This window comes from Trichosurus vulpecula, chromosome 1, assembly GCF_011100635.1.
Source record: "Trichosurus vulpecula isolate mTriVul1 chromosome 1, mTriVul1.pri, whole genome shotgun sequence".
Lineage (NCBI taxonomy): Eukaryota > Metazoa > Chordata > Mammalia > Diprotodontia > Phalangeridae > Trichosurus > Trichosurus vulpecula.
The window spans coordinates 549,606,195-549,623,494 of NC_050573.1; the positions used below are offsets into that span (position 1 = coordinate 549,606,195).

The window sequence follows — 17,300 nt, forward strand, 5'->3', positions numbered from 1 at the left end:
ATGCTGTTACCTTGAAAGATTTAAAATGGAGCCAACCAGAAAAACTTCCAAGTGCTGAAGCTAGAGAAAACACTGGGAAAGATTAATGAACCTTTTTTGATATTTCGAGGTCATAGCTAAAAGCAGGACAAATTAGGTTATTTTTAAAAGACGAAAAGCCTGTAAGATATTTTTGTGTGTGTGATTTCAAAAAAATTAGATTAATAAGGTTGGAACCACTAAAAATATCTTAGCAGATTCTGGAGGTTTTGAGATAATCATTAAGGAGTTTGGAAATTAATCATTGTAAGATTTCAGGAGAAAACTCCTGAGACTTTGGGGTAATTCCAGGAATTCACCCCTTTCTGAAACACCTCCCCAAATCCCAATCACACAGCATTCCCCACTCCCTCTCCTGGAGTCAAGGGTGTATCTCAGTATGGGGTTGCAAGCAATTTCATGTTTTCTCTGTTAAACTCTCTCATCCCAGATCAGATGAAGAAAAGACAATGCTGGAGAACTGTAGGGGAAACTTGAATTACCCTTCTCCTTCTTGGCAGCAGGGTAGGGAGTCAGCAGCCACAGTGGAGGTCCCAATGGCTCAGAGCTCTTGGGCACCCTGCAGCCCACCCTTCTAGGCAAAGTCTGGGAGTATCACTCAGGTGCAGTGTACATCCTGCTCACCCTGCCCAAGAGTTGCAAGTGCTGCAGCCTCAATGGTGTCTGTAGTACAAGCACTGGGAAGGCCCTGGCATCACCCACCCTAGCCCCTAGGCAGTACCCTCTGCCACACCCTCCAGCACTTAGTTACTGCCTGGGAGAATCTGGGTGTCTCTTGTAGAGCCTGGAGTGGCACTATGAGGTGGGTGAGCCAGCCAGTTTCTGTCCTTTGCAAGTCCACCCTTCTTTGTTCCAGTTGCAGAAATGTATCAGCTATGTAATTTACGGCAAGTTATTTTATCTCTGTTTGCCCTATTTCTTGAATTATAAAGGTTAAAATAATAATGATTGTTGTTGTGGGATCAAAATGATATAATGATTGTAAAGTGCAAAACACATAATATAGTGCTAGGCACTATATCATTATCTCTCTAATTTAATGTGATTGTGCCATACCTGATAAATTTAAGGTAGTTTTAAAATGCCAGAGATAATAAGATCAATAATCTCTATATGTGATAATTTGGAAATGCAATTGATGTCATCTGAAGTTTATTGTTTGTGATATTATTGTATTTCTAAATTATCTTGAATTTTAAAAATTCTCTTATATTGTAAAATTTGAGAGATCATTTTGAGTAGAAATGGTGCTAGACAAAGCAATTTTTAATTTGAATTTTGTTGCCTGTGAATTGGTCTTTTAAAAGGATGTGATAAAAATTAGATAAATTGAAAACTGTTAAATATTTAATGAGTCATAAACAGGTAATTAACAATAATGATATTTAATAACAAATTTTCATTTGAAAATCTTGGCTATTATGAAGGTATATAAGGTGGTTTAAAGATGTAGCTTCAACATATTAATGATGAGAAGAATGATTCTCTGTGCAAGGTAAATTGGAAGTGCATTCACCTAAATTGATAATGGGTTTGTTTCAAGCTTTAAATATATAATATTGTTTAGGGTATTGCTTTATTTGTAAAAAAAAATGTGTAATTTGGTAAACAGTTATATTAGCTATGTTGTTGGATGAATGGGTTACAAAGCTGTTAGGTCATTCTATCAACCCTGCTGAAACTGTGCTATAATATTCCAAGATACTATAATTTCAGGAAAATTATAAACTCTCAAGTTTTATCTCTATTTAAGAAGGAGTTTCACCTAAAATTCTTATCAACCCTGTGCAAGAGTTTTCTGTGTTGTGGAATTCCTACTCAGTAAATGGGAATCCTTGCACAAAATAAGGGTGTGATTTTCAAGCCTGCTTCATCTAAGGACATATATTTTAATTTGGATGTTTGTGAACTACCACAGTCACTATTTATGTGAGATCCAGAATGTAATTATTTTCTCAATTTTTAGTGACACATTTAAGGACAAAGGAAAGAAAAGATACTGAATAAATTTTGAAGGCTTGGTAAACTCTTTAATTGTGATAAGGCTAATTTAATTAGGCATGTTCTTGACTTATAAAAACTGAATCTTCTCCCCATCACAATGCCTTTTTTTTTTTTACTGAACATTACAAAACAAAAACTTTATTTACATGTAGATTTTCATGCCTCCGAGGCTGGGAGGGAGTGGGGGGAGGGGGCACGCATATTTAGCAATAAATACCTGAAGAAACTGGAAGGGGGATGGGAGGGGAGCCATAGAAAAACAGGAAGTGACAGGACTCCCTATGACTCCTAAAGCCTCCCTCAGCTTGAGACCAGGTCAGCCCCATGAGCCAATCCAAGCAACCTATCTCAAAATAGCACACATGTTTTAAAAAGAGTCATTGGCCAGACTGGGGCCAACACTCACCAACCCTGATGCTGATGGAAGAAATACAAAGGCTAGGGGTTCCTGCATAGCTTGGGGGGTGGTGGGGGGGGTGGAACAGGGAACAGAACAGGTCACCAAGGTGCTGCTCACTCTCCCAGACATCCAAGAGGCCCAGACAGTGCTAGGAAACATACCAAGATGGATACAGAACCATCCATACCATAACATGCCTTAGGACAGGTTGCCCAAGGCACACCTAAGTCCAGAAGAGAGAAAGTGAAGAGCACCAGGGTGTGTATTATTTCAGGGGAGGGAGGTTACAGGTTACAATCCAGTGGAAGTCAGGCCCAGCCCAGCTATCTCTACTTTGCCCATAGTCCCACCTGGGGACAGGAAGTTAGAGCCATCCACTGGGGTCTCCTGCCCCAGCTCTGGCTGTACAGGGAGTGGACCCTAGCCATGGGAGAATGGCAGGAGAGCTCTTCATGCTATCCAAGGAAGCTGGGGCTACAGCAATGAGATAAACAATGCTCCCCCAGCATGAGCCCAGAAGGGGAAAAAGAACAAGAGGAAGAGCCAGTGAAAGTTTCCCTGGAGTGATTGGTTGAGTTCTGGGAATAAGGGAAGACCCTGCCCTTGGACACAACAGTCAGTCCTCTGGCACTAGAGCCAGGTTGGATGTCAGCCCTTCCAGGGCCCTATAGCCTATATGGGAAATGCGAATACACAGTATGACTGGAGCCTCAAGACCTCTCTCCTAGGGCTACAGAATACACAGCCCAACCTGACAGGCAGAGAGGCTAGGGTTTAAGGCATGGAGGGACTCCCCAACGACATATAAAGTCAGAGGTCAGATGGCTTAGGGCTATGGGCCCTCTCCTTCCCTCATCACCAAACAGATAGCAGTTCCTCCTCTTCACAGCACTGGAAACTTGGCCCGAGGCAAGGGCCACAGGAGGCCACTAGATGGGCTGAGGAGTCCACAAGTCAGTTCCCATTACTCAAGCCTGAACTGGCACTGCTCCAACTTTGTTCATAAGAGGGCCTCATAAGGGTAGCCCCATGTGCTATACTCCCATGGCAAGATCAGGTCATTGGCTGTAGGCACAGGCACCACAGGGCCTTCAGCAAAGCAGGGAACAGTGACACTGGTGGACAGGCAGAGTGGAGGCCAGCTGGGGGCAAGCAAACCATCCACTGGGCCAGGCTCAACCTCAGGCAGGCTCTCAGGAAAGCTCAGGCCAGGTGCATAGCTGAAGGACTGTGTTGACTGTTGCTGCTGCTGTGAGTGGCTCTTGGTAGGGAGGGAGACGGTGACCATGTGATACCTGAGTAGCCAGCTATTGCTAAAAAAAACCCTGCTCCCAGCCCCTAATTGCAAACTCCAGTCTGCATATAAAAAACAGACTGAGTTCCTGCCATTTGGCAAGGGCCTGGGCCCCTAAGACTCTTCTAAGGAATGTGAGCTAATTACCAGGAAAAAGTCTAATGCCTAACGACCTTCCTCTGGCAGAGTGGGCTCAGAGATGTCTCTATCTTATGTCAACAAGACTGAGCTAAAACATCTCTTGGTCTGTCCATGGCCATTAAGGATGGAAGCCTTGGCCCTAGATATTATCTTGAATTATATGACTTTTGCCTTATCTTGAGCCTTCCTAGCTTCAAGAGTTATGGCAAAAGTTGGAGACAGAGATCCTGGGTTGCAAATTCCAATTGACACTTTGTCAGCTATCTGATATGTTGTATTTACAATCTATTCAGGAGGTTCCTCTAATGTATCATGGTCATAAAAAGTGAAATAACACAGGCTTGCTGAGTCTGCAAAGTAACATATGTAAACTTCAAGAGATAATAAAGCACTGAATCCTGTATTGTCTATATAAACTACCCTCTCACTTCAAACGTGGTCATTTGATTTGGGAATTTCCCCGAATGACCGCCGGCTAATAAACTTCTCCATTCAAAACTTATACTCTGTGGCGTGTCTCACTCGCTTCTGGTATAACAACTATAGGATAAGGTCCACAGGCCACCATGTCCAAGTCCTCAGGTGGTGCAGTAGGTGGGAGGGGAGGTGGTAGTGGTGGGGGGGTGGGAGCCCAGACAAGGACAGGACAGGACTCAATGGAGGGCAATTCACTGCAATGTTGCCAATGAAAAGGGACAGATTCACTGTTACTTCAGGTCCTTCAGTGAGACCTGAATGAAGTAGTTATGTGGATGAGGCTACAGCCAGGCAGCACTGACTGTGGCAAGGCTGGCACCAAGATCTGCTCCTGCCACTCAGCCCACTTCCAGGCCTTCACCCCTGAGCCTTCAACCTCTGTGATTGTCTGAAGATCATAGATCCGGTGCTTGGCCTTGAAGGATACTTTCTGGAGAAGGCTGGCCACCATGGGCTTTGTGTCCTTGCCAGACTGGTTCTCAATATCTGCAAGGAGCTGGACCACCTGACCCACAACGTAGCCCCTGAGGTCAGTGCTTGCAGTGAGGATAACACTCCCACTCTTCAACAACTTGTAAGAGAACTTCTTGGTAGTCGTGGCCTCATTGGGTTGCCCGATGTCTGGGAGGCTGTTGAGGTTCAATTGACTGAGGATGGAGAAGACACAGCTGCATTTGTGGTCCTTGCAGAAGTGAGGGGTGTTGATCACAGCCTGCAACTGGTGCACAATCTTGCCGAAGGGCCCCTCGGAGGATGTGGGTGCTGTGGTTGGCAACAGGAACTGGAAGTGGAAGGCATGTTCTCCAGGTGACAAGGTTCTTTTGTCAGTCAGGGACAATGTGCTGTTGAAGTATGCTTCTTCCACTGTCCATGAAGTATCACTGGCCCTGCTGGACACTTGGCAGGACCCTGTGCAGGTCACTCAGATGGCTCAGTAGGGCAGCGGCTCCCTGGGACTATAGCTGATGTGGCAGTTGCTGAGGTAGATCTCAAAGAGCTGGAGCTTCCCCATGGTCCCGCCCGACCTAGGACCTAGGACCTGGGACCCTGGCCCTGCTCTCAGGCCTTGACCTGGCCCGGCCCGGCCTGGTCTGCTCGGGCTTCTCCTGACTCCTCTTGACTTGGGCTTCATAAATGCCTTTTTGACTAGAGGGAAGTGGTAACTAAGAATTTTGTTTGTTAAAATACTTTGGGAATTTATTTATGTTACTTAAAGCCATTTTACACCATAAATGCTACTTTTAAAGACTGATCTTTGCTTTAAGATTGAGAAGAGTGATATTTATCATTATTTATCATTTTAGAGGTTTTTCAACTAACTTACTTCATGAAAGTTTAGTGATTATTCTTTTTAAAATCAGGATAAATTTAAGCTGAGAAAAAAAGAAAGGGAAATAATTTTAGGAAGAAATGTTTTGTAAAATTCTTTCCTGTGATTTTTAGAAGGCCTACTAAATTTTCATTTGCAAGCTAATTTATTGCTAAATTACTGTAAGGAGCTGGAAGAGATCTTGCTGTTTTGATCTGAATTGGTAGTCATTCCATTGTCTAAGCAAGAGTTAAATTTAGTGTATGAACTCATCACGTGTATAAGATTCAATTCCTGAATTATGTCATTCTTTCAGAGTGAGGACTATAGTTAGAGAAAGAGAAACAACATTACACATACACATACACACAAAAAGTAATTTAGTTTAGCTACAAAAAGATAATTTTGGAGTTACTCTTAAGAAATGTTACACATTGGTGGAATACTACTGTGTTGTAAGAAATGACAATCAGGTTAGTTTTAGAAAAACATGAAAACGTGCATGAAATGATACAGAGGGAAATAAGCAGAATCAAGAGAATATGTATGCAGTAACAACAATACGGTTTGAAGAGTAACTGACTAAGCTATTTTGAGTATTATGATCATTCAAATAAACTATGAAGGATTTATGAAGGAAAATGCTATCCATTTCCAGAAAGAACTGACATATAGATGTATATAGTTTCACATATATATCCATATCAAATATTGGTTTCTCTAAGTGCAGGGTTTGGAGGGAGGGAAGGAAAAAACTTACAACCCAAAGTGTAACAAAAATTTTTTTAAAAAAGAAATCTTATACATCTGCATGAGCATACAGGGCTTTTCAAAAGTTGCTATCTAGTTAAACCTCATTTTCATAAGGGCAGAAGCTATGGTGCTAATAACCGACATATTTAAATACCAACATATTTAAGGAAAGATATGACTTAAATGGGTTAAGTGAGAAAAGTTAATCTCCTTCTTTTCAGGAAAAGCAGAGTGAGTCAGAGACCCTTGGGTTCAAATTCCAGCTTTGTTAACTATATGCTATTGAGTAATCCATTGAACCTGTCTGGGTTTCCCTTTCTTCCTTAAGTTGCTTTAGAAGATTTCTAAAATCTTTCTTAGTTCTAAATACTATGATCCTGCCTTTCCTAGGACGGAGCCAAGATGGCAGAGCAATGAAAGTTTTACAGTTACTCAACGTTCCCCTTTAAAATAATGCCTCAAATAAAATTCTGGAGTGACATAAACAACGAAAGGTTGGAGCAAGACATTTTTCCAGCACAAGACAACTTAGGAGGCCAGAAGAGATCTGTGACACAGGGCTGGAGGCTGACACAGCAGAAACAGCCACTGCGGGTCTTAGAGATGGATGGGACAGCAGCAGCAGCAGGTTTAGGGGATTTCAGCCCAGAGACAGTAAGGGACCGGACAATTGGTTAGAAAGAGATTACAGGGTACTCCTGTGGTAGCACTTGTGACAGGACTGGGCACTGTTTCTCAACTCATTGTCCATACCCAATTTTGAATCACAGTTCAGGGTGGAAAGGAGCTCTTGCAATTGCAAGAGAACAAGGGCCCCTCCTGGGTAAAGAAATGAGAAGTGTACAAGAAAATGGAAAAAAAATATAGTTCATATAAGTTCAAAGTCAAGAAATGGGCTTGGAAAATGAGCAAACAACAACAACAAAAGAACCCGACCACAAAAATCTACTATAGTGACAGGGAAGACTGAGATACAAACTTAGATGAAGGAAATGGAATGAAAAAGCTAAAAGCAAAGCCTCCAAGAAAAGATGCTAATTGGAAACAAGCCCAACAAGAATTCTTGGAAGATCTACAGAAAGATCAAATCGAATAAAAGTGATACAGGAAAAATTGGAAAAAGAAATTATAATAATGCAAGAAAATTATGAAAAAACACTTAACAATATGGGAAGAGAGGCACAAAAAATACTGAAGAAAAATAACACCTTAAAAAACACAGCTAGCCAAATGACAAAGCAGGAATAAAACCTCACTGAAGAAAAGAACTCCTTAAAAAGCAGAATAATTTATACGGTAAAAGAGGTATGAAATTTCACTGATGAAAAATAACTTCTTAAAAAAGCATAATTAGCCACTTGGGGGAGAGGGAAGTACAAAAGATCACTCAAGAAAATAATTCCTTAAAAATTAAAACTGGGCAAGTGGAAGCTAATGACTCCATGAGACATCAAGAAACAATAAAAGTCAAAAGAATGAATGAATAGAAGAAAATGTGAAATAGCTTATCAGAAAAACAACTGACCTGGAAAACAGATGGAGGAAAGATTATTAAGAATTATCAGACTAACTAAAAGCCATGATTTTAAAAAGAGTCAATCAATAACATTTATAGGAATTATAAAGGGAAACTTTTTAAAATCATAAAAGAAAAAAATTCCTAAATGGGAAGATAATACGTGTAACTCCTAGCAACTTTATTATTATTAGGGCAGTTAGTATCTACATAGACAGAGGGTATGACCAGGAATTGGAGGAAAGAGGGATGCAGTAGGACAAGGGGGAAAGGAAACAGTCAAAGCAGTACTTAGGGGAAAATTTATATCTCTAAATTCTCACATCAATAAAAAAGAGAATAAGTAGGTTAATACAACGAGCATGCAACTAAAAAATTAGAAAAAGAACAAATTTTAAAATGCCCAATTAAACACCAAAACAGAAATTGTGAAAAGCAAAGATTATTAAAATTGAAAAATTTAAAAGCCATTGAACTAAGTAAAACTAGGAACTGGTTTTATGAAAAAAACCCAATAAAATAGATAAATCGTTGGTTAATTTGATTAAAAAAAAAACAAGTTACTAACATCAAGAATTAAAAGGGCGAAATCACCACCAATAAAGAGGAAATTAAAGCAATTCTTAGGAACTTTTTTTTCCCAATTATATGCCAATAAATCTGACAAGCTTAGTGAACTGGATTAACATACAAATTGACCAAATTAACAGAAGACGAAATAGAATACTTAAATAATTCTTATGTTAGAAAAAGAAATTGAATAACCTATCAATGAGCTCCCTAAGGAAAAATCTTGAGGAGCAGATGGATTCACAAGTGAATTCTATCAAATATTTAAAGAACAATTAATTCCAAAACTATATAGATTTTCTGGAAAAATAGACAAAGAAGGAGTCCTACCAAATTCCTTCTATGACACAAATATGATGCTAAGACCTAAACCATAAAGACCTAAAAAGGAGTAAGAAAATGATAGAACAATTTTCCCCACCAGGTGGGATTTATACGAAAAATGCAGGGTTGGTTGAACATTAGAAAAACTAATAATAAACCATATCAATAACAAAAATAATTAAAAATATGATTATATCAATTGTATTTGACAAAATACAATACCAATTACTACTAAAAACACTAGGAAGCATAATAATATATGAACCTTTGCTTAAAACGATAAGCAGTATCTATCTAAAACTAAGAGTAAGCATTATCTATAATTGGGATAAACTGGAAGCCTTCACAATAAGATCAGGGGTGAAGCAAGGATGTCCATTGGCACCACTATTATTCAATATTTTTACTGAAATTTACCTATAACAAGAAGACAAGAAAAAGAAATTGAAAGAACAAGAGTAAACAACATGGAAACAAAACTATCATTTTTTTTCAGATTGTATGATTGTATATATAGAGAATCCCAGAAAATTAACTAAAAAGTAGTTGATCCAATTAACTTTTAGCAAAGTTGCAGGATATAAAATAACCCCACATAAAATCATCATTCTTTCTATAAGCAACAAAATCTAGTAGGAAGAGAAAGCAAAATTCCATTTAAAATAAATGTGGACGATATAAAATACTTGGTGGGCCTGCTTGCTAAAACAAACCTAAGAACAATAGGAACACAATTACAAAATATTTTTCATACAAAGAAAGACAGATCCAAACAACTGGAAACATATTAATTGCTTATGGGAAGGCCAAACTAATATCATAAAGAGAGAATTCTGCTTAAATTAATTTATTTATTCAGTGCCATACCAATTAAATGATCAAAGAATCATTTTATAGTGTTAGAAAAAATAATAACAAAATTCATCCAGAAAAATAAAACATCAAGATACAATATTGAGGGAATCAGTGGGGAAAAAATGTGAAGGAAGGTTGCCTAGCAGCACCAGATTTCAAACTACATTGCAAAGTAGTAATCATTAAAACCATATGATATTAAGAAACAGAGTGCTAGATAAGTGAGGTGCACAATATACTGAAGTAAATGACCCCAGGAATCTAATGTTTGATAAACTCAAGGGTCCAAGCTTTTGGAATAAGAACTCACTATATGACAAAAATTGCTGGAAAGCAGTCTGGCATAAATGAGGGACAGATGATCATCTCCTGCTGTATACCAACATAAGGTCAAAATAGGTACATGATGTAGTCATAAAGTGTGATATAAGCAAATTAGGGGAGCACAAAAAATTACCTGTTTAGTTCTATGGATAGGGGAAGAGTTCATGACCACATAACAGGTAGAGAGTATCACTGGAGGTAAAATGAATAATTTTGATTGCATGAAATTTAGAAGTTTTTGCAAAAACAAAACCAATGCAGCCAAAATTAGAAGGAAAACAGGAAACTGGAAGAAAAATTGTACTTCAAATTTCTCTGATAAAGGCCTCATTTCTCAAATGTATGGGCAACTTAATCAAATTTATAAAAATAAGAGGCATTCACCAATTAATAGTCAAAGGATATGAACAAGCAGTTTTCAGAAGAAAAAATTATCAGTAATCACATGAAAAATACCTGGAGTCACTATTGATTAGCAAAATGAAAATGAAAACAACTATGTGAACCACTTTATCCCTATCAGATTGATTAACATAATGGAAAAGGAAAATGGCAAATGTTGGAGGGGAGGTGGAAAAATAGAGACACTAATGCATTGTCAATGGAGTTGCGAATTGGTCCAACTATTCCAGAAAAAAATTCAGAACTATGCCCGAAGGGCTAGAAAACTGTGCACATCGTTTGACTCAGTAATACCTTGACTAAAGACATTAAAGAAAAGGAGAAATGACCTGTGCATACAAAAGTATTTTATAGCACCTTTTTTTTTGCAGTGGCAAAGAATTGGAAACTGATGGGATGCCCATCAACTGGGGAATGGCTGAATAAGTTGTGGTATACAGTTGTGATAGAATACTATTGTGCTATAAGAAATGAAGAGGGTGACGGTTTCAGGAAAACCTGGGAAGACTCATATAAACTGATGAAAACTTAAGCGAGCAGAAACAGAAGATTGTATACAGTAACAACAATATTGTAACAATGGTCAACTGTGAAAGATTTGGTTATTCTGATTAATACAATGATTCAAGAAAATTCCAAAGGACCCATGATGAAAAACGCTATCTACTTCCAGAGAGAGAACTGATGAACTCTCAGTGCAGATTGATGCATACTTTTTCACTTTATTTTTCTTGCCTTTTTTTCCAACATGGCTAATATAGAAATATATTTTACATGACTTCATATGTCTAATGGGTATCATGTTGCTTGTCTTCTTAATTGTTTAGAGGGAGAGAATTTGAAACTGATATTGAAAAAATGTATGTTAAAAACAAGTAATAAATAAATCTTATGATCCCAAGGCATACCAGTGTTTTACCTCCTTATAACTTCTCTGAGTTTCAGGGAACCAATGGAAAACTTGGTTGTTTGTTCTTTTTGTGGGCAGATTAGTGAGCAGGAAAGTTGGGCTAAAAAAAATGAAAGGTAAATTTTCAATGGCATCCTACAAACATGAGCCACCATTGCAGGCTAGAATTGTGCTGACATCAACAGAATCACTATCTTTTTCTGGTTTAAACCCATAACTCATATAGTTGTTACGCTCTGTGTCCAGTCACTCACCAAATTAGAATTCCACATGTGGTAGGTCTTGGAAAGGAAATGACTGAAATAGATTCTTATTTTCCAGGAGTATATCTCAATGAAACACAGCATGAAGAGGAAAATGAAACCTAAAATAGCCATGGCAATCAAAAATGGCCCGATCCCTTTACTGCTCATTTTGTAGATATAATCACCTGTGAATGAAAAAAGAGAGGATGCACTGCCTTTTTATTTACTGTTTTTAGAAGGGTTTCCCATCATCAATATACCACCCTACCCCCAACTTAGGTTTTCTTGTTTTGTTTTAAGCTGTGGGCAGATTAATGACTACGCTGAGTATGCATGGAGAGCATTAAAATAAAATACAATACAATTAATTAAAATATCTAATAGCAGGCACAATTACTCTTAAATGATTATTAGATATTCCTTCCTATGGTTTGAATGTGAATCTCTGTTTCTGCCTTTAAGGCTTTTAGTGGATTGATGTAGCTAAGGTATCTGTTAGTTCCCCCCAGATGTATAGAGGTCAATGCAAACATGGAGTAAGTTGGTCACCTTTTGGCAAAAATTCAGACACTGAGAGACCCCATTACTACTCAGCAACATTTCTAAAAGAATTAAAGTACCATACCATCTTGAGAACCACATATTCTTTACTCCTTGTAAGCCCTGTGACCACCTTGAATTTACCTTGTATTTTCTGCAACCTTAGAACACTTTACAGGAATTTTCTCAAGCTGAGGAAATGCCTTCTGCACTAACAGTGGGCCCTGATGATGGATGCTCCAGTCCTTCTCCACTGGATCCTCTCCTCCCTGCTCTGTCTTGGTCCTCTTCCTATATATTTAAACAATCCTTCTGTCTCCTTTGCTGGTTCTTTATGTACGTCTGTATAAAATCATGTACTCCAAGGCTCCATCTTGACCTCTCTTCTCTTCCACCTCTAAACTCTCTTAGTGATCTTATCAGCTTACATGGATTGGATTCAACTAACATATCTATGCAGATGACTCTCAGATCTACACATTGAGACTACATTTTCCTCTTGAATTATATGGTTCCACATCTTCAACTGCTTGTTGGACTTCTCCTCTTGGATGTCACACAGGAATCTTACACTGAATTATTTCTAAAATGGAACTCATTATCTTTTCCCCCAACCCATTCCTCATCCTCACTTCTCTACTTCTGCGTCCATCTTAGATTCTTAGACTTAGACTTCTCTTAGACTAAGTCTTGATTTCTCAGTAGTTCTCTGAGAAATCCATATGCTTTAATTCTATGTGACTTCTTTTCCTAATCTAAGAGGAGCAACCTCAATGCCAACAAGAAGGTGATATGACATTTTTGATTACCTAAATGTTGCTTCCTGACTAGGTAGGGTTGTACTTTTGACCTAGCCCCTTGGGTTACCTGAGCTGCAGTCTCTTCTGGGTATTGACATTTTTCTGGTCACTCAGATTCACAGTCTAGGGGTCATATGAGACTTTTTGCTTTAACTCACCTCTCCCCCTTCGCATACAGAATCAGTTCTGCCAGTTCTCTTCTCTGCTCATATTACAGCCACCCTAGTTCATTACCTCTTCTTCACTTGCCTGGACTATTGTAATAGTTTCGTAATTAGCTTGACCATATCCAACTTCTCACTTCTCCAATCCATTCTCCATATAAATGCCAAACTGAACTAAAGCATGAGTATGATCAAGTCATTCTGTCTTAAGAAGCCCCAGGGGCTTCCTATTTCCTCTGGGATAAAATCTGAACACCTTTTTGGCATTTAAAACCCTTCACAATCTGTCTCAAGCTATATTGTTCTCCTTCACACCCTCTATGCTCCAGTCAAACTGGCTTGTTTGCTGTTCATCACTCAGGAAATTCTATCTTTTGCCTCTGTGTATTCTATGCCTGGAACAGCCTCGTTCTTCACCACTGCTTCTTGAAACTCCTTCATCCCTTCAAGGTTCAGCTCAAGTGCTCTCTCCTTCAAGGGGTTTCTCATGATTTAACTTCAGGGCCCTTGTCCTGGAATCACTCTGTACTTTGTACACAGCTTGTCTTTACTTGTTTGTGAATATGTCACTTTTCTACCAGGGGAAGGTAAACTCCTTGAGGACAGGAATCTCTAGCACAAAGCATATTCCTGACATAGAGGGAGCTTAATAAATGCTTATTGATTGATTCCATTCATTTTCTGTCTTCTGCTGCTAAATATGGAAGGCTGGAGAAGAGGCAATGCAACTAGGACCTGGAGGAACCAAGGATACTTACCGTACTCACGACAATCATCTTCTGTTGTAGCAAACAAAGCACAAAACTTCTTGTTCTTGATAAATTCATGAAATCCACTAATAGCCATTGCCAAGTTGTAACCAGGAAGCACCAGGAATAAACTGCTCACGATTTCAGCATATTTACCAAAATTTAATGCTGTGGTGAAAAGACCATCAATTAGCTTCTCCCAAAGGACATATATTTTCCATGGCAATCAGACTAAGTGACATAAGAACTCAGCTATTTCAATCTATATTTTCCCCCTTACAGTTGGTAATATTTGTATTTCTGCTGCCTAAAGTACCTAGGAGAAGTATTTGGATCCCTTCTCCATTTCTCAATCCCATTTGAGGCTTATGCAAGGAAATAATATTGCTAGAGGGCACATATTCTAAGATGTACTCATGGGGAGGAAGGAAGAAAATTATACTTTTTTTCATTTTAACAAACTATGAAAACCAATACATCTTCAACAAATCACATCTACTAATAAGTATATGACATTTCTCTAAAGACAAAGCTGAATTCTCTACATGATGATCATTATATAGCTAAATGAAAAGGACGTAAGGAATTAGGTTAAGCTTAGACTTACTTGCCTTAAAGGACTTTAAGATTTCATTGACATCATTGGCTAGGTGTGACAAGCTGTCTGAGTGAAAAGATTCTGGATACTCATTGCTTCATCTGGCAAAGGAGGCTAGGGTCTGTTAGTTAAGACTAATGAATTTCAGTTTGTTCCTACTGAGTGTATAAAAAACCTTCTTCCTTCTGGGTAATGAAGAGAAATCTTCCATGGTAAACAAGGATTGGAAGAAGAAGGTAAATTTGATTTATTTGATAAAACACAGATGCCAGGCTGAAAGAAGAGATTTTTGTACACTAGGGCTGGTATGGTAGCAATTTTTATTTTAGGAGACCTTTCAGAACCATAGGATTTTAGAGCTGTGATGTGAGAGGAAGGAAGATCAATGGGAATGCTTCATCAGTGTATGCCAGCATTCCCTACTCTCCTGTGCTATGAACACTTATGGGTAGTATTTAATTTAGCTTTATGACCAGTTTGTCTAGATCCCAGATGCCTATGTGGATCTTCATTTAACAATTTAGGGATTCTGTAATCACTCTGTTAATTAATGATTCTATACTCAGCCCCAAATCAGATTGTGATTTCTTCCATGCTGAGGTAAGACTAATACATAGCCTTGTTAGATGAAACAGACAGCATCCACCAAGGTGTTTGATAGAATAGTCACACTTTTGAGGGAGATGGACCCCTCCACAAGTGGAGGTAAGGGTATATAGAGGCTAAGAACAAATATCCTCGTACTCTGAACTAGGGGGCAGAAATGTTTTGAACAAGATTGATACAAAGAAGAGGAGAGATGAGGATCATGACCAAAGTAGAGAGAGTGTCAGCAGTTACAAGTGGAACTTAGTATAGTGATGGGTCCTTTAAATGAAGACTAACAATAAAGTGTTGTTATAGATAGTATGTTTCCCTGTTTCACTTATTAAAAGAACTTTGATGGGAGTAGCTCTAACAGACAGACAATGATGGCAGCTGGAAGCAACTGCTGCTTGGGAATTAATGCAAGAATAGAAAATGTTTGACTCTCTCTCCTGAATCTACGGGCCAGCAGGCACTTTCTATGTTTTTCCTCTATTTCTTAAGCTGTTTAATTTTGCTTTCTGATAAAAAACAAAACTTTGATCTATCATAACTACTTTGTGGTGATTGTCCCATATCAGTTGTATGAAGATTGTAGTAAATATAGCAAAGTATGCCAGTGATAGCTAGAAATAGATCAGACATACAAACTGTGGGCCTGAACATTAGGGTTCTTCCTTAATCAGGGGCTCTGAGCTATAATCACAAGATATGTTTTTGGTTCTTAAGATTACGGACAATTTTTCTTAATTCCCTAAAAGGTAGAACTAAATTGTATCTAAAGCTTTTCCCCCTTTTTACTAGGCTAAAAATAAATCAGAGCACTGTTTTGCTATCTGAGACATGGGTAGAGTTGTCAGGTCATGAGTCCCTCACTCATTCCTTCCCTCTACTCCCCTTTCTGCAGATGGTTATACCAAGTAAATGTAGTACAACTGCATATTGGGAGGAATATATAGATGTTGCCAGACCTGACTGGTATCTTCAAAATTCTGAATGTAACATTCTGTGTCTCTAATAGGACAGAGGATCTTTTGTTTGCCAGGGTTCCTTTGGTCTTTAGAAAACATTTATATGAAGGGCCTTCTCCTAGGGAAACCAAGTGCCCTTGGCCCAAAGTCAATCCAAATGTTCTCACTTTCCACAAAGGTAGGTATCCACATATTGATGTGATACACACACACATATAAATATGTATACATATCTATACACATGCGCATATTTCTACATATATGTGTATACATGTTTGTGTATATAAATGTATATATGTATATGTGTGTGTAGACCAGCCATAAACTACCCTTCTATAAGGTCTTTCAGAAGTGTTTCAATACTCTTAACTTCTCTTGAGACTGGTGGGACTAGATATAAAGGCTAGGTTGGAAGCCATAGGACTAAAAACATGCAGATGCCTTATGTGAACCCAGTTTTAATAGCAACCTCCTTGATTAAAAGGCAGGGTTTAATCCTTGTCTGTTTAAATTCGGGCAAATAGCTTCATCTGGCTAACTGGGTAGCTCTATTGAGATTTGGAAGGATGTCTTTAACTAAGTCTAAGTTTTCTTCCTTAAATTTCATCTTTGAAACAGAAGAGAGAATTTTTAAGGTTTAATCAAGTAGGGTTAAGTACATAAAGACATTAAAATTTTTTTTTAAATCACTGAAGACAAGCTTTTGCAGAAAGAAAATACATATAACTAGGATAAAAGAGGAAGCTCCTGGGGAAAATTCTGCATCAAATATCTCTTTTAAGGGTCTAATATACAAGCTATATAGACAAATAACACACATATATACATATGTGTATATACATATGTCTACATATATACATACAAATATATACACATAAATACATATATACATGATATATGCACACATATATACACATGCATATATACATATACATTGTGTGTATACATACACAGATATATGCATGTGTGCGCATACACACAGTTTTGCATATTTGCTATATACTAAAGTTATTTATGTTGTCTCAACCTATCAGAATGTGAGCTCCCTGAGGTTAGGGACTATTTTTACTTTTTTACAATGCTTAGCACATAGTAAGCACTTAATAAATGTTTGTTGACTGATTGCCAAATTGTCAAGGTAAGGAAAGATATGTAGAACATGGAAATTAAACCTAGCCATAAGACTTTTGACTGGATGAACTAAGTCCCAAGGAAATGCATTAAGTCAAGGGGGACTCAGTGATGAAGGAATAGGCCATCTGGTGAAAGGAGAGAGGTGTAGTTTGGGAAGAGTGGCTAAGACCACATTAGGGAGAGAACAGAGAATAAT

At 38.3% G+C, this 17,300-nt stretch overlaps 1 protein-coding gene and 1 pseudogene across 1 annotated transcript in view; both read right to left on the reverse strand.

Moving 5' to 3' along the window:
- LOC118841655 (ATP-binding cassette sub-family A member 3-like) overlaps nucleotides 1-17,300 on the reverse strand; it is a 253,568-nt gene that overhangs the window by 55,917 nt on the left and 180,351 nt on the right. The window contains exons 19-20 of the mRNA XM_036749234.1: nucleotides 13,826-13,984; nucleotides 4,641-5,264 (exon numbers count right to left, since the gene is read on the reverse strand). Of these exons, the coding sequence (XP_036605129.1) occupies nucleotides 4,641-5,264; nucleotides 13,826-13,984 (783 nt within the window). The remainder of the gene's footprint in view (nucleotides 1-4,640; nucleotides 5,265-13,825; nucleotides 13,985-17,300) is intronic.
- On the reverse strand, nucleotides 3,398-5,367 carry LOC118856652 (annotated as a pseudogene).